This window comes from Budorcas taxicolor, chromosome 24 (genome assembly GCF_023091745.1).
Source record: "Budorcas taxicolor isolate Tak-1 chromosome 24, Takin1.1, whole genome shotgun sequence".
Taxonomy (NCBI): domain Eukaryota; kingdom Metazoa; phylum Chordata; class Mammalia; order Artiodactyla; family Bovidae; genus Budorcas; species Budorcas taxicolor.
This window is the reverse complement of record NC_068933.1, coordinates 30,365,524-30,393,002: the sequence shown is the minus strand read 5'-3', so window position 1 is coordinate 30,393,002 and position 27,479 is coordinate 30,365,524. Positions and strand designations below refer to the sequence as shown.

At 41.7% G+C, this 27,479-nt stretch overlaps 1 protein-coding gene, 1 non-coding gene and 1 pseudogene across 2 annotated transcripts in view; 1 reads left to right on the top strand and 2 right to left on the bottom strand.

Moving 5' to 3' along the window:
- Positions 1-27,479, bottom strand: part of UNC5D (unc-5 netrin receptor D) — a 622,629-nt gene that overhangs the window by 202,592 nt on the left and 392,558 nt on the right. Inside the window, exon 4 of the mRNA XM_052661338.1 lies at positions 16,343-16,446. Coding sequence (XP_052517298.1) covers positions 16,343-16,446 — 104 coding nt within the window. The remainder of the gene's footprint in view (positions 1-16,342; positions 16,447-27,479) is intronic.
- TRNAK-UUU (transfer RNA lysine (anticodon UUU)) lies at positions 2,136-2,208 on the bottom strand. The gene has a single exon. It is a non-coding gene; the product is annotated as a tRNA-Lys (tRNA).
- Positions 4,880-4,974, top strand: LOC128068422 (uncharacterized; annotated as a pseudogene).

Here is a 27,479-nt window from a genome sequence, read left to right as displayed (position 1 = left end):
GAAGGGAGTTAGCTCAAGGAAATATGACATAAGGTCATAAGAAGTTAATACAAGAAGTAGGGCAAGAAAGAGAAACCAAAAAACCGTTCATAGCGTTATGCTATAAACATACACACTACTATACATAAAACAGACAGCTAATAAGAACCTGCTGTATAGTATAGGGAACTCTACTCAACGCTATGCAATGACCTGTGTTGGAAAAGAACCTAAAAAAGAGTGGATATGTGTATAACTGATTCACCTGGCTATATACCTGAAACGTGTCAACATTGTAAATCAACAATATGCCAATAAATATTAAAAAATTTAAAGTGTTTAGAGGAAAGGAGAAACTGCAGCCCTTAACTTGCCCAGGCCACACTGATTAAAGTAGATATTTCTAAGAAAGCAAAGTCAGTGTCACCTGGGATGGCCAGGAGCAAGTCCGACTTGGCTGGGTTAAAAGAGCTTCTCCCAGACTGTGTAAAGGGCAGATAGATGGGGGATGTCAAGGACCTTCCAGACAAAGAAAAATGGGGGAACAAAGAGATGGGGCTGTAAATAATACAGCCAGAAAGTAGCTAGAAAGAAAGGAAGTCGAGCCTGTAGGGCTGACCTAGAAGAATGCAGGAAAAAAAAGGAAGAGAGTCAAGACACTGCCTTTGCCACTTCATCACTTTCTCTACCCTTGGCTTTGAGAGAAATGTAATTCCATCTTCCATATTTCACCCCCTCCAGGAATAAAGAACAAGAAAAAAAAAAAAGGAAATAAATACAAATCAGGAGCTTTACATGGCTTCTTTACTTCCTCAGTGAGGAACCAGAACTTCTCAGATAAGGACGTGGTAAAAGTCAGTCCATTAATAAGATTGATTTAGGGACCTGTATTAAGGATGAGGGTTTTCAGGCTGCAGACATTCACTTTTTAAATAACTTCTATTAACCTCATTTTCCCATCTCTCTTACGATAGCAAATTTCTTTTTACAGGAATGTTTTTAGAGAAGTAATTTACTGGCACTTAATTACTAGTATTTAACCAATTCAACATTCCCTTTTCTAAGAGCCCATTAGGTTTCTATTACAATATTATACATTCTAATCAAATGTCGCTTTCTGCAAAGGTCTTCATTGTCAGTCTCCTCAAAGCAAAGTTTATCTGGACTATTACACATTCTCTCTCTGCTTTGGTTGCACCAAATTAATTATTTATACCTAAGGTCCACCGCTTCAGAACTTGGGCATCTCAATGTTTCTCCAGTGGATTATTAAGAATCTTTTTTAAAATAAAATCCTCATTTCCTAGTCGGTTTGATTGAGGTTAAACACAATAGTCTAGTGATTCTTGTACGAAACAGTTCAATGTCATAAGATTCTCTCCTGGGTTTTATGGCAATGAACAAATTTGAAATAAATGAACCTTTCATTAAGAATATCCTCACAGGGGAGAAGGGAAAAGGGCTTCTGACTTAAAAACTGTCTGCACCAGTCTAACAGAGTTATTAAAACAAATCTGAGAGTACGCTGATTCTATTATTTATACAACAGGAATAATCGGAGATACAAAAGGGGCCGTAGGAGTTTCCAGCCCCATTCCTTATTTTACAGATAAAGAAAAAGAGATCAACAGCCCTCAAAGAGCCTTTAGCTCATAGTGACTTGCTTGGTTCTAAGGGACACTTTTAGGTACTCTTCAAAGGCATCCTTCAAGTAGTAAGACAGGGCACACTCAGAGTCACCCTCATGATTCTTCACTGCAAGCAACCAAGTCTGCTCTGACTTGTTTAGGTAGAAAAGGATTTTATTAAAGATTATATCTCTAATAAAGTTCTTCCAGGGCTTCCCAGGTGGTGCTAGTTTTAAAGACTCTGCCTGCCAATGCAAGAGATTTAAGAGAATGCAGGTTCAATCCCTGGGTCGGGCAGATTCTCTGGAAGAAGGGGAGTGAAGTGAAAGTCGCTCAGTTGTGTCTGATTCTTTGTGACCCCGTGGACTATATATAGTCCATGGAATTCTCCAGGCCAGAAAATTGGAGTGGGTAGCCTTTCCCTTCTCCAGGGCATCTTCCCAAGCCAGGGATCAAACCCAGGTCTCCTGCATTGCAGGCAGATTCTTTACCAGCTGAGCCACAAGGGAAGCCCCAAAGGTTAGGAAATGTCCCTGGGTGGGCTCGAACCACCAACCTTTAGGTTAAAAGCCAAACGCGCTTACCACTGTGCCACAGACACATGAGGTAGGCATGGCAATTCACTGCAGTATTCTTGCCTGGAGAATCCCCACGGACAGAGCAGCCTGGCAGGCTACAGTCTATGTGGTCCCAAAGAGTCAGACACAGCTGAAGTGACTTACACACACACACACAGAATTGCCTAGAATCTCCAGTAAAGTCAAAGATACATAGTGAAAGTGAAAGTGAAGTCGCTCAGTCGTGCCCGACTCTTTGTGACCCCATGGACTGTAGCCTACCAGGCTCCTCTGTCCATGGGATTTTCCAGGCAATAGTACTGGAGTGGATTGCCATTTCCTTCTCCAGAGGATCTTCCCGACTCAGGGATTGAACCCAGGTCTCCCACATTGCAGACAGACGCTTTACCGTCTAAGCCACCAGGAAGATTCATAACAGGCAGTCAAATGGAACAATAAGCAACCACATCATAGGGAAATGGGAGAGTCATGTGGCAGCGTCCTCGCAGTTCTAAACCCATGACATTGACATGGCTCCCAGCCATAGGACTCGCCAGTTCTGTGGCAGCACCTCCGCCGCCACCCTCTCCAGAGATGGATGTCCGTACCAGTACCTCATCATGTTGCTCAACACTCCATCCCACCTTGGGTGAGCACACCTGACGAGTGGGCCTAGCCACAAAGACTAGAAAATAAGCTTTGCAGCTTTCACCTTAGGGAGGTGAGACTTTAAAAGAAATTCCCTGAACATAAGAAAGTAGGACAAATATTCACCAAGTTTAACAGAGCTTCTTTAAAAACCTTTGACTTCCGTACGGGCATCTGGAAGGAAAAAATGATCTCCTTTCCCTAACTGCACCTAGAGAAGGAGATGGCAACCCACTCCAGTATTCTTGCCTGGAGAATTCCATGGACAGAGGAGCCTGGTGGGCCACAGTCCATGGGGTCACAAAGAGTCGGACACGACTGGGTAACTAACACTTTCCCTAAATCCACCCTCCTGCCCCAGCCCTCACCAGTAATTTGTTTTCGAACACAGGTGTGACTCTGACATACTTTCATTCTTTCATTCTGTTCCTGGGACCTCATCTTGTTACACAAGCATGTCAACCTACTTACTCATCAGTCAACAGAGAGAAGGGGACCTTCTCCAAGCTACACTTCACTGACTAAAGCCCTTGACCTTTTTTTTAAATTAGAAGTATAATTGATTTCTGCTTTATAGCAAAGTGATTCAGTTATACACACACACACACACACGTATTCTTTTTTCTTGTTCTTTCCCATTATAGTTTATCACAGGACACTGAACATAGTTTCCTGTACTATGCAGCAGCTGTTTATCCATTCTAAATGTAACAGTTTGCATCTATAATCCCCAAGCTCCCAATCCTCCCCTCCCCCACAGCAACTACAGATCTCTTCGCTCTGTGAGTCTGTTTGTTTTGTAGATAAAATCCATTTGTGTCATATTTTAGATTCCACATATAAGAGATATCACATCTTCACTTAGTATGATCATCTCTAGGTCCATCCAAGTTGCTGCCAATGGCATTATTTCCCTCTTTTTTATGGCTGAGTAGTAGTCCATTGTGCATATGTAATCCATTCCCTATGTAAAACAGCATGGAGGTTCACCAAAACTAAATAGAGGGCCGTACGATCCAGCAATCTCACTCACTCCAATTTATCTGGAGAAAGCTATAATGCCAAACATACACGCATCCTTATATTCATAGCAGCACTATTTGTAATAGCCAAGACATGGCTCCTTGACCTTCACCTTTCTAATTCTAGCACCATCTTGATTCCTCAGTGACATAAAAACAATAAGATTGCCCAGCATGCAGTGGCTCAAGGCTACAATCTGTTAGTTGCTTGCCTTTGGCTTTTAATTCTCAGACATTGAATTATTTTGAGGAGGTTGTTTACCTTGATGTGTACAGAATTAGCCTTAGACACTAAGCCTTTATGGCAAGTTTTATTGTCCAAGGCAAATATAACCTGTTAAGATTTACAGGCTTTATTAACAGCAATAACCATTTTACAACCAACATCAGTAAATCAGGGTTTATTGAGAACTCTACAATTTTAATCTGTGGAAAACCATTAAAATGTCGGATTTTCATTGGACATAATTTCTAACTTTTATGAAAGATAGATTTTGCATTTAATTGGGGAGTATAAAAAAGTGCAGTGTGGGATAACGAATTGTTTTGAAAAGAGCAAATTGGTTTTAGCTAAACAGCAGTGTCAAACACTAAAAAGTGGCCATCTTTAGTTAGAACTGCCCCAAGGTTGAGGTTAAAAGCAACTGTAGTGACAAATGCATTCTAATACATCTCACAATGGGATGAGCTCATGGCGTTTAGAAAAGGCTGAATTATCATCTGTTCACATTCTAGGTATTTTCAGAAAAGCATACAACTAATTATTTCATTTAAACCTATGTCTGCTGCCTGGTGAGTACCTTCAAGTTTATATATCAGGTTTATATATGCTTTGGAGGTAGCGCTAGTGGTAAAGAACTCACCTGCCAATGCAAGAGGCCTAACAGATGCGGGTTCGATCCCTGTATCAGGCAAATCCCCTGGAGGAGGGCACGACAACCCACTTCAGGATTCTTGCCTGGGGAATCCCCATGGACAGAGAAGTCTGGCAGGCAACAGTCTAGAGCGCTGCAAAACATCAGACACGACTGAAGGGACTTAGCATGTGTGCACACATACTAAAAGTGGAATGATTCAGAGAAGATTAGCATGGCCCTGTGCAACAGTGATGCAAAAATTCATGAAGCATTACATATTTTTGTTTGGAAGCTTCCTACAAAACTGAACACACTCTTAGCACACGATCCAGCAACAGTACTCCTTGATATATACTCAAATAAGCTAAAAATTTATGGCCACACAAAACCCAAACGTGGATATTTATATCAGCTTTATTCAGAATTATCAAATCTTGGAAGCAACCTTGATGTCCTTCAGTAGGTGAATGAATAAATAAACCGGGTTCATTCAAACAATGGAATATTATCCAATGCTACAAAAGCAATAAGCTATTAAGTCATGAAAAGACATGGAGGAAGCTCAAACACATATTGCTAAGTGAAAGGCACCAATCTGAAAAGGCTACATGCTATATGGTTTCAACTATATGACATTCCGGAAAAGGAAAAGCCATGTAGACAGTTAAAAAAAAAATCAGAGGTTTCCAGACATTGTGGGGAGGGAGGGATGAACAGACAGAGCACAGATGATTTTTAGGGCAGAGAAAAGACTCTGTGTGATATGATAATGGTGAATACACGCGTACATGTGTGCTAACTCGCTTCAGTCCTGTCCAGCCCTTTGTGACCCTATGGACTGCACCTGCCAGAATCCTCTGTCCACGGGAATTCTCCCGGCAAGCATACTGGAGGGGGTTGACATGCCCTTCTCCAGAGGATCTGCCTGACCCAGCGATCCAGCCCACGTCTCCTGTCTTTTGCATTGGCAAGTGGGTTCTTTACCACTAGCACCATCTGGGAAGCCCAGTGATGGATATGTCTCATTATTAATTTGTCCAAGCCCACAGAATGTAAAACACTAAGAATGAACCCTAATGTAAACTATGGACTTTGGGTGATAAAAAAAGTTTATATACCCAAGTGTTTTTAGTAACAATAATGCCATTCATTACTGGTTGGGGCACAGACTGGGATTACTGTGATACTGAATGGTTTGTCTCGGAAACGAACAGAGATCATTCTGTCATTTTTGAGAATGCATCCAAGTATTGCATTTCAGACTCTTTTGTTGACTATGAGGGCGACTCCATTTCTTCTAAGGGATTCTTACAGTAGTAGATAAAATGGTCATCTGAGTTAAATTCACCCATTTCCACCCATTTTACTTCACTGATTCCTAAAATGTTGATGTTCACTCTTGCCATCTCCTGTTTGACCACTTCCAATTTAACTTGATTCGTGGACCTGACATTCCCGGTTTCTATGCAATGTTGTTCTTTACAGCATCAGACTTTACTACCGTCACCAGTCGCATCCACAACTGTGTGTGGTTTTTGCTTTGGCTCTGTCTGTTCATTCTTCCTGGAGTTTTTTCTCCACTGCTCTCCAGTAGCATACTGGGCACCTACCAACCTGGGAAGTTTATCTTTCAGTGTCCTATATTTTTGCCTTTTCATACAGTTCATGAGGTTCTCAAGGCAAGAATACTGAAGTGGTTTGCCATTTCCTTCTCCAGTGGCCCATGTTGTCAGAACTCTCCACCATGACCTGTCCATCTTGGGTGGCCCCGCAAGGCATGGCTCATAGTTTCATAGTTTCCCAACCAATAGTGCTGAAGTTGAATGGTTCTATGAAGACCTTCAAGAACTAACATCCAAAAAAGATGTCCCTTTTCATTACAGGGGACTGGAATGCAAAAGTAGGAAATCAAGAGATACACAGAGGAACAGGCAAATTGACTTGGCCTTGGAGTACAAAATGAAGCAGGGCAAAGGCTAACAGAATTTTGCCAAGAGAACACACTGGTCATAGTAAATACCCTCTTCCAACAAAACATGAGAAAACTCTACACATGGACATCACCAGATGGTCAATATCAAAATCAGATTGATTATATTCTTTGCAGTCAAAGATAGAGAAGCTCTATACAGTTAGCAAAAACAAGACCAGGAGCTGACTGTGGCTCAGATCATGAACTCCTTATTGCCAAATTCAGACTTAAAGAAAGCAGGGAAAACCACTAGACCATTCAGTGGTTTATCAATGGTTTATTCAGAAGGGTAAATCAAATCCATTCTGATTATACAGTGGAAGTGACAAATAGATTCAAGGGATTAGATCTGATAGACAGTGTGTCTGAAGAACTATGGACAAAGGTTTGTGACATTGTACAGGAGGCAGTGATCAAGACCATCCCAAGAAAAAGAAATGCAAAAACGCAAAATGGTTGCCTCAGGAGGCCTCACAAAAAGCTGAGAAAAGAAGAGAAGCTAAGGGCAAAGGAGAAAAGGAAAGATATACCCATCTGAATGCAGAATTCCAAAGAATAGCTAGAGAGATGAGAAAGCCTTCCTCAGTGATCAGGGGAAACAAAGAGAGGAAAACAACAGAATAGGAAAGACTAGAGATCTCTTCAAGAAAATTAGAGATACCAAGGCAACATTTCATGTAAGGACAGGTACAAGAAAGGACAGAAATGGTATGGACCTAACAGAAGCAGAAGATATTAAGAAGAGGTAGCAACAATACACAGAAGAATTATATTAAAAAGATCATCATGATCCAGATAGCCACAATGGTGTGATCACTCACCTAGAGCCAGACATCCTGGAATGTGAAGTCAAGTGGGCCTTAGGAAGCATCACTATGAACAAAGCTAGTGGAGGTGATGGAATTCCAGTTGAGCTATTTCAAATCCTGAAAGATGATGCTGTGAAAGTGCTGCACTCAATATGCCAGCAAATTTGGAAAACTCAGCAGTGGCCACAAGACTGGAAAAGGTCCGTTTTCATTCCAGTCCCAAAGAAAGGCAATGCCAAAGAATGCTCAAACTACCCCACAAATGCAGTCATCTCACACGCTAGTAATGCTCAAAATTCTCCAAGCCAGGCTTCAACAGTACGTGAACTATGAAATTCCAGATGTTCAAGTTGGATTTACAAAAGGCAAAGGAACCAGAGATCAGATTGCCAACATCCCTTGAATCATTAAAAAGCAAGAGAGTTTCAGACATCTACTTCTACTTCTGCTTTATTGACTATGCCAAAGCCTTTGACTGTGTGAATCGCAACAAACTGGAAAATTCTTAAAAGAGATGGGACTATCTGACCACCTGACCTGCCTCCTGAGAAATCTGTATCCAGATCAAGAAACAACAATTAGAACCGGACATGGAACAACAGACTGGTTCCAGATTGGGAAAGGGGTATGTCAAGGCTGTATATTGTAATTCTGCTTATTTAACTTATATTCAGAGTACATCATGCGAAATGCCGGGCTGGATAAGCCACAAGCTGGAATCAAGATTGCCAGGAGACATATCAATATTTCTCAGATACACAGATATGTGGATGACACCACACTTACCAGAAAGCAAAGAACTAAACAGCCTCTTGATGAAAGTGGAAGAGGAGAGTGAATAAGTTGGCTTGAAACTCAACATTCAGAAAACGAAGATCATGGCATCCAGTCCCATCACTTAATGGCAAATAGATGGGGAAACGATAGGAACAATGAGAGAATTTATTTTGGGGGGCTCCAAAATCATGGCAGATGGTGACTGCAGCCATGAAATTAAAAGACGCTTGCTCCTTGGAAGAAAAGCTGACTAACCTAGAGAGCTTATTAAGAAGCAGAGACGTTACTTTGCCAACAAAGGTCCATCTAGTCAAGGCTGTGGTTTTTGCAGTAGTCATGTATGGATGTGAGAACTGGACAATAAAGAAAGCTGAGTGCTGAAGAATTGATGCTTTTTGAACTGTGGTGTTGGAGATGACTCTTGAGAGTCCCCTGGACTGCAAGGAGATCCAACCAGTCCATCCTAAAGGAAATCAGTCCTGAATATTCATTGAAAGAACTGATGCTGAAGCTGAAAGTACAATACTTTGACCACCTGATGCAAAGAACTGACTCACTGAGAAGACCCTGATGCTGGGAAAGATTGAAGGTGGGAGGAGAAGAGGACGACGGAGGATGAGATGCTTGGATGGAATCCCCGACTCAATGGACATGAGTTTGAGTAAGCTCTGGGAGTTTGTGATGGACAGGGAAGCCTCGCATGCTGCAGTCCATGGGGTCACACAGAGTCAGACACGACTGAGTGATGGAACTAAACTGAATGCCATTCATAAGACTCCCCAGGGGATAAGGTAAAACCTCGGATAGTTACCAGCTTCTGTAAATAACCAAAATAGCCATTTATTTCTTCCATGCACTAGATCGTGGGTGCTCAGATGCTAAGTCCTGTCCAACTCTTTTGTGACTCCATGGACTGCAGCCTGCCAGGCTCCTCTGTCAATGGGTTTCCCCAGGCAAGAATACTGGAGTGCGCTGCCATTTCCTTCTCCAGGGGTCTTCCTGACCCAGGGATGGAAACCTTATCTGCTGCATTCATAGGCAGATTCTTTACCATTGAGCCACCAGGGAAGCCCATAAGAGATTATACGAATTAGATAACAAGAGAGGAAGACAGGAAGCATTCTGGTGCTTCATCCTCTGACGAACTTGAAAGGCAAGAAAAAGGCACAGGCTTGGAGGAAGAGCTCATGGGCTGCCTGGGGAAAGGAGGGGTGGTCCAAGCAGCATCCTTCTTCATGGGGCTGAAAGTGTGCTACAAACCGCAAAGGTTTTCAATTTCAATCTGCATCCTCAACTGTAATGGAACCCTACATCTTCCTCTGAGAAGCAAAGTTCACGATGCTTTAAAAAAGAAGAAAATGAGAAGGAAGAACTGAAGCCACAATCCTCTCTACTATTTATTTAGTATTAGAAACTGTGCTAGATGCCTTGCATATTCTTGGGTTTTCTTCTTCTTTGGAGCAATCCAACAGGAAATGTGTTGTTCCTGTTTTCAGATGAGGCCTCTGAGGTTCCGGGTGGCCAGTATTTGCCATAGGTCCTAGTGTTAGGAGGTGCTAGTCAGGATCGGACTGCAGTTTGACTCCAAAATTGTTACTTTCCCTCCATTATGCCACACTAAGAATTTTCAGTTCTCTACCATTTCCAGACTCCATGACTATATCCCAGGAGAGAGAACCCGGTGATACAGACATCATTACCCACTTATGAGGATATAACCCGGGGCCCATTATGACAATGATGTCTTTTGGGGTCATGGCCAAATGTGGGGAAAGTTGTAATAAGGGTGGAGACTACTTGTATTCTCTTCTCTTCATATGCCCCCTTTCCTTCCCCTCCAAGGCACCTTCTCTGTAACTGAAGACATTTAGTACTTCCTGTTTCCTAAGATTATATCTAACCCAGGCTCCTGGTCCCTAGGAGGATAGGGGCTCCAGGACTGCCCTGCTCCCAGAGCCTCTATTCCCTCTGTGTTCGTAAGTTTTATCGCCAGATGATCTATTTCAAACAACGAAACACAGCAATTACAACAACTTTTGGATTAGCATATCAGCTGGAAGAGATTTCAATGAAAAAAACTATTTCTCAGGGCAGACTGTCAGGCAGCAGAATAAGAAGATATGTTATTACTGGTCTATGGGTCCCAAGCTTCCAGAAAGGCTTTGCAGAAGCTAACCAATCCTATCATCTCACTAAAAAGAAACACCAACTATCAAAGAGAGGAAAAGTCTAACCTTTAAGTTTGATTGACTCCATGATCTGAAAGCTTGGACAAGTTCCTGTAAGATGGACATGAAAATACCAAGAGCTTTCTAGCATCTCATAGCAATCTTCTACAAATTAAATTAAAAACAGAAAAGATTACTTAACACAGTGCCTGGCACACAGAGGCACTCTTTCTATTCTTATGCAAAGCACCTTGTCTGGTCATCTAGATAGAGTTAGATGCCAAGTATGTTCTATCTTACAGAGAGAAGACAGAGGTGTCTTGTGAAAATAAGATGTGCTCCCAAGGTTCCTTTCAATGTGCCAAGTAGGAGACCTCCTATTCCACTGCAGGACAAAACCAGCTGGTACATCAGCTACTAGTTCTGACTGGATCAGTCACAACTCCTTCTAGTGATGACCTCTGGGACCCCACAGGAGGTGGGCAGGACGGGAACCAGGGTGCAGTGGAGCGCGTGGAACATCCCTGCTCAGAGAAGGTAACTTTGACTGATGATATTTCACAGTGACGATTACATAACTGATCAATTTCCAAGCAGTTTCCAGTTACTGCCATTCTGAAGAGTCATTAACATTAGGATACTCGCATGACTAAGAGGTCAGTAAGCACAAAAATACCCTGCAATCTGAAGACCCCATGACAGGCACTGGCAGACATGCCCCTCCAAAAGACCCTGACCACAGAAGGTATGAACATTTTCACCTTCTTTCCCTATCTGTATCCGTCTCTCTCACAGCTTTCTCCTCTAGATCGACCTGCCCTTCAACAAAAACACAAATGTTGGTGGAGATAACTAGTGTGTAAGCTATTCTGAAACTAAAGAGCTGTAAATATCAGTGCACAGACATAGGTAGTATCCATCTCATAAATAAGTGAAATTTCAAAGTAACACGTGTTTGGAACCCAGATGCTTTCCCACCTTAAGATGCTATAAAAGCTTGTTAAGGCCCCACACCAGCCATTAACCCACAGTGCAGCTGAAACATTCTCCATATTCATCCATAATACAAAAGGTAGGAAACAAAGCTTCCCCTCTTCAGCTCAGAATTTCTGTTTTAAACCATCCTACAGTCACAGCTGTTCCTTGAAATGGCCCTCTTTCAGCCAGCCTGGCTCTGAAATTTATTTCTAATGAAGTCTGTGTGCTTAAAAATAAAAGATTATTAATATGTCAAGGGGGAGTGGAAAGTGAACTGAGTTCAAAAGTGGCCCCTTTTCCAAATTTCAAGCCCACACATAACCTGTACATGTGACCTTATTTGGAAATAGGGTCATTGCAGACACACTGTGACCAAGAAGATTAACACAAGGCATTACTGGATTGAGGCTGACCCTCATCCAATGATTCATGTTCTTGTAAGAGCCAAAGTTCAGACATATCAAGATAGAGAGAGAGAGACTTCCCTGGTGGTCCAGTGGCTAAGACTCCATGCTCCCAACGCAGGGGGCCTGGGTGTGATCCTCAGTGTTGAACTAGATTCCACATGCCCCACCTAAGGGTTTGCATGACACAGCTGAAGATTCCAGAAGATCTCCCACACCACCACCAAGATTAGAGGTCCTGATGCTGCATCTAAGACTCTGTACAGTCAAATAAATAAATATTAAAAAAGAAAGTGATAAAAAAAGATACGGAGAGAATAATACCCCTATGAAGATGGAGGCAGAGTCTGTAGTGATGTATCTACACCCCAAGGGCAGCAAGGATCGTCAGAAACCACCAGAATCTAAGAGACAAGCTCATTTTCCAGAGCCCCCAGGAAAACTAACCCTGCCTGCACCCTACTTCAGACTTCTAGCCTCCAGAACTGTGTGAGAATTCAGTTTGATGGTTTTAAGTCCCAGTATGTAGTCATTTGTCACAGCAGCCCCAGGAAACTAATCCAGGGAGTAAATACCTACCAGTGTAGAAATCTGGCAAGAGGGGAGGCACCAGAAAAGAAAATATACTTTCTTACTGAGAAGTCTGTATTTATTGTGTTCCTTCTTCCCCTGGCCAAGAACTCTCCCAAATACTGTTTTCACTGCCATCAAGGTGTGTGACTACTGGAAGTTTTGCACATAGGGTTCTGCTCCTGTGGTTATAGCTGAAAATCACATCAGAATGGGGTGGGGAGTGACGGGAGAGGAGGGAGGCCCAAGAGAATGAGGATATATATATATAAATACACACACACACACACACGTGTGCTTAGTTGCCCAGTTGTGTCCAACTCTTTGTGACCCCATGGACTGTAGCCTGCCAGGCTCCTCTGTTTGTAGGAATTCTCTAGAAAAGAATACTAGAGTGGGTTGCCAGGCACTTCTCCAGGGGATCTTTCCAACCCAGGGATCAAATCCAGGTTTCCTGCATTGCAGGCAGATTCTTTACCATCTGCGCTACCATATAGCTCAACAGGTATTTGTGATATAGCAGAAAGTAATACTGGAGAAGGCAATGGCACCCCACTCCAGTACTCTTGCCTGGAAAATCCCATGGGTGGAGGAGCCTGGTAGGTTGCAGTCCATGGAACCATGAAGAGTCGGACACGACTGAGTGACTTCACTTTCACACATTGGAGAAGGACATGGCAACCCACTCCAGTGTTCTTGCCTGGAGAATCCCAGGGACAGGGGAGCCTGGTGGGCCGCCGTCTGTGGGGTCACACAGAGTTGGACACGACTGAAGCGACTTAGCAGCAGCAGCAGCAGAAAGTAATACAACATCATAAAGCCACTATTATGTGCACTCAGTCATGTCCTGCTCTTTGCAACCCCATGGACTATAGCCCGCCAGGCTCCTCTGTCCATGGGATTCTCCAGACAACAATACTGGAGTGGGTTGCCATTCTCTTTTTCAGGGGATCTTCCCTATCCAGAGATCAAACCCGCATCTCCTGCATTGGCAGGCAGAATCTTTACCACTGAGCCTCCTGGGAAGCCCTATACTCCAATAACAAATAAACAAAAGAGACGTAAAGATGGGAAAAGGAATTGAGCCAATAGGGACAACTCATTTCCTTTCAAGGACAGTGTTGGGGCAAGAAAGGTGGAGGGATGTTTCAAGAGCTGATTCCAAATTCAACCCAAGTTCAGCCTTTCCCAAGGATTGAGTTGGCCAAAAGATTTATTTGGGTTTTTCCATACAATGGTATGGACAATCTGAATGAACCTTTTGGCCAACCCAACAGGTGACCAGCTAGGAATGCTGCTTGCTTCCTGGAGGCTAATTCTTCCTCCAACAGGAATCTTCCCTCCCAACCATGGCCCCAAAGAGCCTTGGAGTCCTTATAATTCCTAAATCCCTGAGCTCTCTGGGAAGACACTTCAATGTGTATGTGCACGTGTACAAACTCATGGACACGTTTATATATCAAGGCACATTTTCCCTTTTGGCTCTTACCCTACCAGGTTACACATTGCTTATCTTTCTCTTCTCTGTTCTTTATTTTCATTGTGTCTTCAAAGACTAAATGAAGAAGTACGTATACCCATTTTCTAACACTCAGGAGAAAAGACAAAAACAAGAGTCCAGTGGATTTCACAGTTTTGTCTGGGCTGAGTCCCAGGACTACCTCCAATATTCAGGAATAAAGGCAGGGAACTACTTTTCATTCATATTCAACAGATATTTATTGGACACCTGGATGTGAGAAGCACTCTTTTCTGTTCTGGGGATAAAGCGATACAAAAATAAACATGGGACGTCCATGGAGGTCCAGTGATTTTAAGACTCTGTGCTAACACGGCCAGGTAACTAAGATCCCACATTCTGTGTAGCATGGCCAAACAAACAAAAGTCTCCTTATGGAGCTTAAATTCTAATAGAAAATAAGTTGAATAAATACAGTATGGTTGTGCTCAGAGCTAAGGAGTTAATAAACGCAGAGACAGAGGCTTGAAAGTATACATGTAGGGAAAGGAACCGACATTGTCATCAGAGTGCCCTGAACAGGCCTCACTGAGCAAGCCCTGAAGGAAGGGAAGAAACAATGGAGTAACTGCGGAAGAATGTTCCAGCAGCGGGGTCAGCATGTGCAAAGGTCCTGAGGCAGGCGCATGGCTGGTGCAGCTGTTGAAGAGTGAGGAGGCTAATGTGGCTACAGCAGGGCCGGCAACTGAACAACAGATGAGGTCAGAGGTAAGAGCAGGCCTGATTATCCTGGACCACATAAGGCATGAAAGTGGCCTTTTCTCTGAGTGTTCCGAGGAACTTTGGGAAGATTGAACAGTGTTATGACTTAAATGGGTGTAAGACCTTTGGTGGGTCATTGATCTGAGTATCAGTTTTCTTGCCCCTAAAATGGAAAGGCCGTGCCAAGTAAATATCTAAGCTCTCTTCTAGGTGTAAAAATTGATTTTTAGACATCTAGAGAATGTTCGGTTCCCACAGAACAGATAATAAAACCATGACCTTCTGCCCATCTTCACTGCTCTCTGGTGCTTCAGAGTTGACACAGTGACCCAGCCCAGGCCTGGCAGAAAGCCTGGTTATGAGAGATGGTGCGATTATAGCAAATGGCTGGTACCTGAGTGAGTCCCCCAGGAACACATGGGGTGTCCTCGATGCTACCGACATTCACCCGGCCTCATAACACCCAGCCACCTGTTCCCTGCCTCGGAAATTCAGGGCACTATCTGTACAGAACAAGGCGGCAGCCAAAGGAGATCAAATATCTGTTTGCTTCACATTAAATACAAATCTAAAAATAAGCATTTTCCTTTCTCATCATTTCGCATCACGCATGGAGCGTTCACTTTAATTTTCAAGTCCGTTTACTTCATTTCGGGGAAGTTTGGGAGCTTTGAATAGAATCCACCCTGCAGGCTTCTTGTCTGGATCAGCAAGTCTGTCTGTTTTTGGTTCCCCCTGGTACTTTTTACTCTTCTGTCCTTCCAATTGCAAAATCCCACAGCAATGCACAACAAAGTTTCCTATTGTTTTAATATCTCTACTTCTTAGTGAAGAAACCACGACTCTCAGGACCTTCCCCTAGCTGCTCAGAGAAGAGTCACAGCTGGCCTCTCTACTGTTGGACTCAGACCTATGTTTGCATACGTTTTGGGTTGGCTAAAACATTTGTTCAGGCTTTTCCATCAGCTTATACAGGAAAACCCGAATGAAGTTTTCGGCCAACCCCAAAATAGGACTTTACCAAGCAATCTTTGTACTTCTGAATAGACCCCACAATATTATCTTAATACCCATATTACGAGTCTATCAGAACCTCTTTTAACAGTGACTGAAAGAACACCATCCCGACCAGCACAGTGTGTTATTAATGACAATTATAGTCTAAGTGTATGATAGAAGCTTCTGGAAAACCAGCAAGGAGCAAAAACTATGACTACTCTGGATTCCTACCGCCTCACTGTGAACAACAGATAACAGTTCAGAGATTTGTGACCTCCAACACTTTGTGTGTCCCCCATGCCAGCGCAGTGCCTAAAACATAACAAACACTCCAGGGTTGTCTGTTTCGTAAGCAAATGAAGGATAAGTGCAAACACCCGTGAAACTCAGCAATGGAGCCCGACCACCTTCTTTCTACACTGTTTTCATGTGACTTTGCCTGTTAGATGGATCTAGAAACCAATGTACAAAGCAGAGTGCCCAGGGTGACGGATGAGGCCACAGAGCAGGCACTGGCATCACCGAGGTCCCCAGGAGGAAGGGCACGCAACAGTTTCCACCCAAACTGGCTGGCGAGAGCTTAAGAAATTAGAGGAGAGACAATTTCCTCTTCCAGCTTATTCCCATCAGTCGCTTCACCATCTTTAGCGGTTGGGTCCATCCAGGCTGCAAGAAGGCCTGGCCAGGCTGGCTTATGTCTCCTGTGAGCACATAGGACTCAGCCCCCCGCCTCGGGGACTGGCCTGGTCTTACCTCCGCAGCAGGAACTCCCTCAGGCGGCCGGCAGTGTAGCACAATCATGCCTTCGATGGGTACCTCCCTTCCCTGCGGGTCTTGCTCAAAGTTTTTCCGTAAATCTGCAAAGAATGGGAAAGACAAGACACTTTGCTGTGGGGCCAGGAAGATCCACATTTGCTCCAAAGATGATAAGACAGTGAGCTTAATGTCACAATCTAGGCACACACACACACACACACACACACACACACACCCCCCTGGTTTCAGGAGTTCCAGAATCTAAGAATCCTTTTCCTGAATATTCAAACACATTTCAAATAAGCCTTAACCAAACTATCCCTAATATTCTCTACTGATATGATGGATAGAAGATTTACTAGGAGAGCAGGAAAGAAAAACTCATTACTTCATGAGTCTTTGCTAGCATTATCTACTTAGCATCTGATAAAACACTTGGTCTAATAAATTGCCATCCACAGCTATTATGCATCAGAGGTGCACGTGATTTTATTAACTAAAGAATGCATTATTAATCTGTAACCTCTGCATTCCCTTCGCCCTCTAGGGAGCTCTAGAAGATGGTAATAGAGTGTGATTAGCTATTAGTCTTTTATTTGTAACCAGGGAGAAGAGGCAACATTCAACCACAACAAAATCTATAACCTATCCAATCAAATATATAATTAAAAAATCACAACGCCCTCCAGTCCAACAACAACGCTGGGCATCCATGTAGTGCCTTTCATGGAAGACTCCAGGCTCTTTGCAAACAAGCTGCACCATTAACCTTTTGCACGTAGAAGGGTGACACTTGGAGGGGTTAATTGGCTTGCCAGTGGTCACAGAGAATATCAACGCCAGGGATGGGGAAGAATTTACCACGTGTCCAGACATTAGTCTCTGAGTACTCACCAGCAAATCTTTTTCAGGGGAAAGGACACACACGGGGACAGTTGAGAAAGAGAGAAAGAGTATCATTTGCATGGCTTTCCACTTAAGCATATGCTTCATTAGCAAGAGTGGGGGCTGGCCTCTACTTCTTTTGGAGGTGTCATAACAACACTTTGATAATTGAACCTCACAAGCTTATTTCTGCTGTCATTTGAAAGCCTGGGACAGTGGAGTGAAGACAGTTTGACAAGCCTTCCTCAAGACCTGCCCCTCCCTCCCAGACAATGTATTTTTCTTCAACTGAGGATCTCAAATTACAGGCTGTGGATTTATTGATTTAATTTTCTTTAGTGCTTACACTAACATGAAATATGTTCTGTGTAAAGAGCAGAGCTTCAGAATCAGTTACATCTGTATAGATGGTATAAATACATTAAACTTGCTTTTTGCAAGTCAGAAACACGCCATGAATAACAAGCCCAGCAATCCATGTATTCACTTTCTTTGGAATTTTACCCTTAATGTTTTCCTTCCCAGAGGCGACTGATGTCTTTTTTCAGCAGGGCTGTCTGTCTGGAGATCATCGTGAGTGTATGTGAAGGCAAGTGTATGTGAGTCCTTACAAGGACTCACTGTAGGCAGGTGGCAGGATCTATGTTCCCGTTTCTCTGCTGTCCTCCCAAATTGTAAAGCCTAGCTTCCTTCTATTAGAGATCTGTAAATTGCCACGGCAGATGTGCAAATTGCCACAGCCTTTATGATTCAGAATTTCTGATTCCAAGTTTGAGGAAGTTCATATAATTGATAACAAAACTATGAGGGATGGGGATGTGAATAAACCCCAGAATGAAAAATCTCACATTTCCTGCACAGTTGGACCACAAATTCTCCTTTGCTCAAAAATCCCCTTTCCAGGAACGTCCCTGGTGGTCCAGTGGCTTAGAATCTGTGCTGCAATGCAGAGAATGTGGGTTCACTCCCTAGTTGGGGAACTAAGATCTCACATGCCATGGGATAACTAAGCAGGCGGGCTACAACTACTGAGCCTGAACACCAAAACGAAAGATCTCACAGAATGCAAAGAAGATCCTATATGCCACAACTCAGGCCTGATGCAGCCAAACAAATCAATAAATACATTTTTAAAAATCCGCTTTCCTTATGACTAGTTTACTCATCAGGACTATAGTAAAGCCCCTTATTCATGGAGGATACATTCCAAGAACCCAGTGGGTGCCTGAAACCACAGACAGTACTAAATCCTATATATCTTGTTTTTTTTTCCTATGCATACATCCCTATGATAAAGTTCAATTTATAAAGCAGACACAGTAAGAGATCAACATACTAAGACTAAAATAGAACAATTATAACAGTATACTGTAATAAATATTCCATGAATATAGTCTCTCTCAAAATATCTTCAGTTCATACCTTACTGGACAAATTTAGCACTTTTCCATCTTAACTAAGCACTTCAGTGTGGTGGCCGTAACGTTTTTAGTTTGAGGGGAAACAGTAAAATGAACAAGGATTTCTTTTTCCTTCTTCATCATTTCATGGAGAGAAGATTCATGCTTACCATAGATCTTAAGCTCAGCATATAATTTTTCTTCCCTTACTAAGTCCTTATTAAGAACTTTCACTTTTTCACTTAAAGAAAGCATTTTTCAGCATTTCTTTGGTGTGCCTGAATTTCCAGCATCACTATCCTTATGCTTCGGGTCCATTATTAATTAAAACAAGGGTTACTTCTTTTAAAACACAAGTACTGTCATACCAGGACAGCTGATCCTATAACCAAGACGGCTACTAAGATTAACGCGCAGGACACACTGGACGAAGAGATGATTCACTTCCTGTGCAGGATGCAGCTGGATGGCAGGAGATTGCATCATGCTACTCGGAAGAGCATGTGACTTAAAACTTATGAATTGTTTATTTCTGAAATTTTCCATTTAATATTTTCAGACTAAGGTTGACTGTGGCTAACTGAAACCACAGATAAGAGAGATGACTCTGTATTGAAATGAGCCTGTTGCAGAGCGTGGGGGACTCTCACATGACACGTCGGTTTGCTAATGGAAAGAAACGGTGGTATTTTTGTGCATAATTCTGTTCGGTTTGTTTGGTACTTTTTCCTTTTCTTTGATTGCTTTGTTTTCGAAATGGAAGTCTTACCCATTGCTGCTACACAATGATTGCAGTTTTCACAACACCAAATAATCTGCATTCAACCCAATGAAGCACAGAAAACAGAGAGTGGGAATTTCTATTTTGTCTTATACTACTTCTATTTTGTCTTCTATTTCCTTTCTTTGCTCACTAGAAATGGAAATGGGAACAAAATGCAGAGTTTTTGGGTATTTCCACACATCAGCGAATGAGAAGAAACTAGAAGTTGTTTTTCCTCCACACTCCCACCTGCTTAAGGAACTAGCTAAGCAAATATAAAGAAAGGAAAACCCTGAGGATTTCTCTGGTGGTCCAGTGGCTAAGACTCGGTGCTCCCAAAGCAGGGGGTCCCGGGTTCAATCCCTGGTCAGGGAACTAGATCCCATGTCCCACAACTGAAAGATTTCACGTGCTGCAACAGAGACCTGGAGCAGCCAGTTAAATAAATCTTAAAAAAAAAAAAAAAAGGAAGGAAAACCCTGTATTGACACTGGCATATAGGAAAGGGTATTGTCTATAAGCAAGAAGCCAGGAGAAATTTCTTCTTGATCTCTTACAGTCAGGATCAGATTGAAGAAAGGACCTACGTGACGTCCTGATCTTTCCAACTGACACTGGTAATCACTGCTGAAGTTCTCCAACAAGAAGTATATATCCACTTCTAAGTGCGGAGACAGGACAAATCAAGGCAGAAGACAGAGGGTCAGGCAACAACTGTGGTGTCACAGGCATGGTGCCAACTCATCAAAGGCAGCCCATCACGCACCAGGTATCACACCAAGTAAGAAAGCCAAGTGTCAGAGTTCTGGCTTGTGCCTAACCCTGGTGGCAGGGAACTCTGGTATTTTTCATTCCCAAAGAGGACAAACATACCAGACAGATTCCAGAGAGCTACTAAATATACCAAAAATTATAGAAATAAATTCTTAGACATAGAGGTAAATGATTTCAGCTCCACCTACGAGTCTCATCATAGGTCACTCAATCTAGTTCTGCTGTTTGTTTACTTGCTTAGGGTTTTTGCTTGTTTGTTTTTGATTTTGTATTTGTCTTGACCCTGCCAGGCAGCTTGCAGGATCTTAGTTCCCGATCAGGGACTGAACCCAGGCTCCTGGCAGTGAAAGAAGTAGAGTCCTAACCACTGGACCACCAGGGAATTCCTGACAACTTCTGAACTGGCAAACTAGATACTTTGATCACCTATGCGAGTTCCAAGGCTTGAAAGATTCACAGAGAAAACTGTGTCAGTTCTAACAGTAGGAAAAGCATCCCCAGGCTTGTAAAAAAGAATTGTACTACAAATGAAGGAGATAAACCATAGAACTGAAGTGGTTTCCTCTAAGACTGGAAACAAGAGGCATTTTTGGAGAACTTCTAATTTAAGTTATTTAAAATCAAAAGGAAATAGTAACAGAATCTACAGTAGGGATTTATAAATAGGATAACATCTGAGATCAAGAAAACTGCCACTATGCATGAAAAACAAAACAAAACTGCTGAATTAGAAATATATGTCATGGAGACAGTAAACAGCACACTGAAGATGGCTGAAAATCGAACTAGTAAAACAGAAGACAGATTTGGCAGGATCCAGGCAAGAAACAGGAGCACACAGAAAATATTAATATAAAAATTGAAGGGCTAAATAGGCAAAAGGGGAACTCCTAGGAGCTGTTCCCATCCCAGGGATGGGGGGTGAGGGAACCAAAGGAAGACACTGAGGTTAGAGAACTTTGAAGCTTAGAGAGGGCTCTGCTCTCCAAGGAGAGGGCACAGCATGCTGGCACCTCAGGAGCTTGCAAGAGGGACCCAGGACTAAGGACCTAGACCTCGGAAGAAGGGCTGGTGGTGCTGGCATTTCTTGGAGGAGAGGCAGGGATGGGGTGCAGCAGATAAAAAAGCTGGATCTGGAATTACTTTAACTGGGAACCAAGAAGCTGCTGCCACTTCTATATAGAAATTCTGCTGGGATGATGTTGACAGAGATAGAAAATGAACAGAGAGAAGTAGCCTTCCCTTCCTCTTTCACTCTGCAGTCTTCTCTGGCGCCCCCTATTGGTGAAACCTTCAGGGAACTAGATCCTGGCAAGGGAGTCCTAGCCCTAGCTTCACAAAATACAAACCATTCATTTTAGAGAGGGCAGTAGCTTAGTATCCAGTAGATCCTAGTTTAAAAAATGTTCTCCAGAAGAACTCTAATAATTACATATTCTATCTCTGTTTTCCTCACTCGATCATCAGTTCAATGAGTACGGGCTTTATGTCTGAGATATTCGATGGCACCCCACTCCAGTACTCTTGCCTGGAAAATCCCAGGGACGGAAAAGCCTGGTGGGCTACAGTCCATGGGGTCGCTAGGAGTCGGACATGACTGAGCGACTTCCCTTTCACTTTTCATTTTCATGCATTGGAGAAGGAAATGGCAACCCACTCCAGTGTTCTTGGCTGGAGAATTCCAGGGACGGGGGAGCCTGGCGGGCTGCCGTCTCTGGGGTCGCACAGAGTCGGACACGACTGAAGTGATTTAGCAGTAGCAGTGTTCGTTCTTATATAGTCCCAGAGCCTTCTGATACAGGAAAGGTTCTTAGTATCAATAAACATAAGTTGAACACATGAGCTAGGAGGAAACGACAAAATGATAAATGAGTTTCCCAGAAAAAGGATGAAATAAACAACAACAAAAAATGTTGAGTTAGAGAAATACAATTTAAACACAATAGTTTAGAAGGAGACAGTAAGTGTAAAGAAAATAAATGATAATTAAATTAATAATGATAAAATTCAGTTTTCTCTGAGTTGAGAAAAAACTTAAGTTTCCAAAAGAGCTCACTGGATACAAGGCAAAATAATTTGGAAAAGAAAAACTGTTCTAGGTATATTATAGTTGAAATTTTTAACAAAATTTCTAAAACTGTAAAAAATAATTTTACAAGTATTTTACAATAAATAAACAGAAGTAACTAAAATTTTCATAAAGAGTTAACATTGTTAAAATGTCTTTTATCCAAAGCCATCTTAGATTCAATGCAATCCCTATCAAAATCCCACTGTCATTTTCATGGGAAAAGAGAAGAAATTCTAAATTTAGCATGGAATCACAAGAGACACTTAAGAGCCAAAACAATCTTGAGAAAAAAGAACAAAGCTGGAGGCGTGACATTTCCTGATTTCATACTACACCACAAAGCAATAGTCATCAAAACAGTATGGTATGGGTATAAAAGCAGGGAAATAGATGAATGAAATAGAATCGAGAGTCCAGAAATAAACCTTCATATATATGGCTAACTAATATTTGAAACGAGATACAAATGTACCAAATGGGAAAAAGACAGTCTCTTCCCTAGTGGTGCAGGAAAATTTGGATATATGCAAATAAAAAAGAATGAAATGTGCAAGAGAACCCTTCCCTTATATCATACACACAAGTTAACTTGAAATGGATCAAAGACTTATACATAAAAACCTGAAACTGTGAAACTCCTATAGGAAAAAAAACCTCCTTAACAACATTTTTGTATATGACAACAAAATCACAAGCAACAACAATGACTATATAAAATTAACAGACTATGTGCAGCAAAAGAAACGATCAACATGAAAGGCAACCTGAGGAATGAGAGAAAATATTTTCAAACTATATATTTGATAGGGTATTATATCTAAAATATATAAGGAACTCATTCAACTCAATAGTAAAAACAAAATAATCCAATCCAAATAAAAAGTGAGCAAAGGACCCAAACAGATATTTTTCCAAAGAAGATGTACAAATGGCCAGTGGGTACATGACAAGGTGTTCAACATCACTAACCAGAGAAATGCAAAAATCAAATCCACCTCACTTCTACCAGGCCAATATCAACCCTTGTTAGGGCTAGCTAATGCAGCTGATGACTTTCAGCTGAAGCCAGCATTTATTTACCGTTCTGAAAATCCAATGGCCCTAAAGAAGGATGCTAAATTTACTCTGCCTAAGTTCTATAACAGAACAACAAAGCCTGGATAATAACTCATCTGCCTAAAACCTGATGTGCTGACTATTCTAAGCTCATTGTTGAGATGTCATTGACAATGTATGTGGTCATCCAAGAGTTCTAATGGAGATGCACAATATTAATCCTGTTTTCATGCCTTCAATAAAGCAAAGCACACTGAAATGAGGTATGCCTGTATCTGGTTGAATTGTTGGTCTGCCACTTACTAGCACCTTGACTTGATAAGTATCTTTATTTCTCTTTGCCTCAGATTCCTCATCTGGAAAATGAACATACTAATTTCTATTACATATAGTTGGGTCTGAATTAAATGCTAATATGTGCAAAATCCTTCTAAGTGCACTGGGTGCATCAGTTCAGTTCAGTTCAGTTCATTTGCTCAGTCATGTCTGACTCTTTGCAACCCCATGAATCACAGCATGCCAGGCCTCCCTGTCCATCACCAACAGGACTTAATTAAGGTCACATCTATTATTATATCCTATTATAAAGCCATGATTATTAAAAGGTCTTGTCATTAATCAATATACAAATTGTTTATAAACTACAACACTTTTCAAAGGCACTCAAATAAAAACATGTTAGCATATGATATATACTAAACATTATACACTTATACTAATATGAGTGAGTGAGTGAGTGAAGTCGCTCAGTCGTGTCCGACTCTTTGTGACACCACAGACTGTAGCCTAACCAGGTTCCTCCGTCCATGGGATTTTCCAGGCAAGAATACTGGAGTGGGCTGCCATTTCCTTCTCCAGGAGATCTTCCCCACCCAGGGATTGGACCTAGGTCTCCCGCATTGTAGGCAGATGCTTTACTGCCTGAACCACCAGGGAAGATCCTCATACTGATATACAATGTACAAATTAGGATGGCTGTTTGGATAAAAAGATAAAGTGAGATCTATGTCTTATTTCATACCAAAATAAATCCCATCTTAATAAAAATATTATCTACAAAGCCACAGCAGTAATAAAATACTTATTGGATCTTAAGTTAGGAAAGCCTTTTCTAAACCCAAAATTGGAGGAATACCACCTTAGGAAATGATCAGCAGATACTGTTTTGTCAAAACTGAAAAATGTTTTTACCTAAAACACTATAAGAAAAATTATAGGCAGAGGTTTAACAGTCTTAATATATTATAAAGGGCACTTTTGGAACAAAGTGAGAAGGATAAATACCCTAAAATAAAATGTCAAAGGGGCATGAAAACATAACTTACAAAAGGACACAAATGACTAATAAAAGATATTTATAAGTGTCAATATCACTAGTTGTTACTGAAATACTAATGTTAAAAGCGTCAGTATGTCTCTTTACTCTTCCAAATAGCCTCTGTTTTGTTTGTTTCTTTGTTTTAAAGGATAGTTTCCAGTTTTAGAAAGAGTATAGAGAACTGAATGAAAAGAACCTCTTGAAAGTGAAAGAGGAAAGTGAAAAAGTTGGCTTAAAACTCAACATTCAGAAAACTAAGATCATGGCATCTAGTCCCATCACTTCATGGTAAACAGATGGGGAAACAATGGGAACAATGACAGACTTTATATTTTGGACTCAAAAATCACTGCAGATGGTGACTGCGGCCACGAAATTAAAAGACGCTTACTCCTTGGAAGGAAAGTTATGATCAACCTAGACAGCATACTAAACAGCAGAGACATTACTTGGCCAACAAAGGTCTGTCTAGTCAAGGCTATGGTTTTTCCAGTAGTCATATATGGATGTGAGAGTTGGACAGTAAAGAAAGCTGAATGCTGAAGAATTATTGATGCTTTTAAACTGTGGTGTTGGAAAAGACTCTTGAGATTCCCTCGGTCTGCAAGAAGATCCAACCAGTCCATCCTAAAGGAATTCAGTCCTGAATGTTCACTGGAAGGACTGATGCTGAAGCTGAAACTCCCAACACTTTGGCCCCCTGATGCGAAGAACTCACTCACAGGAAAAGACCCTGATGCTGGGAAAGATTGAAGGCAGGAGAAGTGGATAATGGAGGATGAGATGGTTGGATGGCATCACCAACTTGATGGACATGAGTTTGAGCAAGCTCTGGGAGTTGGTGATGGACAGGGAAGCCTGGCGTGCTGCAGTCCATGGGGTTACAGAGTCGGACATGACTGAGCGACTGAACTGACTGACTAACTGAGAGAACTGAATAGGCTTAAACATTTCTGCTTCTGCTGCTAAGTTGCTTCAGTCGTGTCTGATTCTGTGCGACCCGACAGATGGCAGCCCACCAGGCTTCCCCATCTCTGGGATTCTCCAGGCAAAAACACTGGATTGGGTTGCCATTTCCTTCTCCAATGCATGAAAGTGAAAAGTGAAAGTGAAGGTGCTCAGTCGTGTCCGACTCTTTGCGACCCCCTGGACTGCAGCCTACAAGGCTCCTCCATCCATGGGATTTTCTAGGCAAGAGTACTGGAGTGGGGTGCCACTGCCTTCTCCGTAAACATTGCTAAGAGAAATGAAAATGGTTAAACATGAAACCTATAATACGTACCAAATGTCCTTACAAGTTAATTCAGGAGTTCACTATCTAATAAATTAATACTGGTATATTCACAAAACCAAATATTATTTGGCAATAACAATAAACAAAGGATGGGTACACGCTACAATGTAGAGGAATCTTGAAAACACAATGCTAAATAAAAAAAATGAGTTAGAAAAGACCATATATTGTATGATTCCATTTATTAAATGAAAAAATGTCCAAAATAGGTAAATACATATAGTGAGAAAGTTGATAAGCATTTAATTAGGGCTGCAGGGGAGGTGGGGGGAAGGGCTGGGAATGCTTCTGTTTTATGATGTGATAAGTATTCTCAGCTGGACTCTGGTAATAATTGCACAGGGCATCCCTGGTAGCTCAGTGGTAAAGAATCCGCCTGCCAATGCAGGAGATGTGGGTTCAATCCCTGGTCTAGGAAGATCCCTTGGAGATAAAAATGGCAACCCACTCCAGTATTCTTGCCTGGAAAACCCACTGATAGAGGAGCCTGGTGGGCTATAGTCCGCAGGGTGACAAAAATTGGACACTACTTAGCAACTAAACAACAATGATGATCACACAATTCTGAGAGCAAACTAAACACTATCAAATTGAATGCTTTAAATAGATGATTAATTGCCAAGTCATATGGATTAAATCTCAGTAGAGCTATTATTTAAAAGAGTTCATTTATATGATTCAGTAATTCTACTACTAAAATTTTCTAAGAAAACTATTAAAGAGCTATATAGAAAAGTGTAGCATAGTGATATTCTTCAAATCATCACTTCCAATGCTGAATGACTGCTAATAATCTAAATATTTAATCATATGGGAATGGTTAATATCTTTTTGTGCATTCATATAATGTAATACTATGCCAACTTAAAAAAAAAGCTCAAAGGACATTTTAAATTACAAGTAAACGTTTGAATAAATTACTAAGTAAGATAAAATGGTATTCAGTGAATGATCTCTTTTATCTATTTTTTAATATATAAGGATGGTACTCCTCCAAATGTAAAAATTATCTTTTTATAGAATGCGTTTATATTCAAATGAAAGTAGGTACATTTGCTTTAGAAACTTGTTTCGGTGGGTAGCCCTTCTCTCAATTTGCCTTCAGGTTTTCCATACATGTGTAACAGCCTCATTCAGCATTCACTCCCACTGTTGGTCACGGACAGACACTATGCCAGGCGGCAGGGGGACATTATTGAACTTGATGCAGACCATTCCAGCTTTCCTACAGCATAGACTCCAGCAGGGAGGATAGATACTAAACAAGCCTCATGGCTCTGTAATAAAGATTCTGCCTGCAATGCAGGAGCCGCAGGTTTGATCCCTAGGTCAGGAAGATTCCCTGGAGAAGGAAATGGCAACCCACTCCAGTATTCTTGCCTGGAGAATCCCATGGACAGAGGAGCCTGGTGAGCTACAGTCTGTAGGGTCGCAAAGATTCGACATGACTGAAGCAACTTAGCATGCACTCAAGACGTACAGGGATGAGCGTTGAAATAGAGAAGTAGAAAGTTCCATAAAACTGTATTACAGTAGGACATACCTTAATCATTAGAGGAAAGTTTTTCAAAGA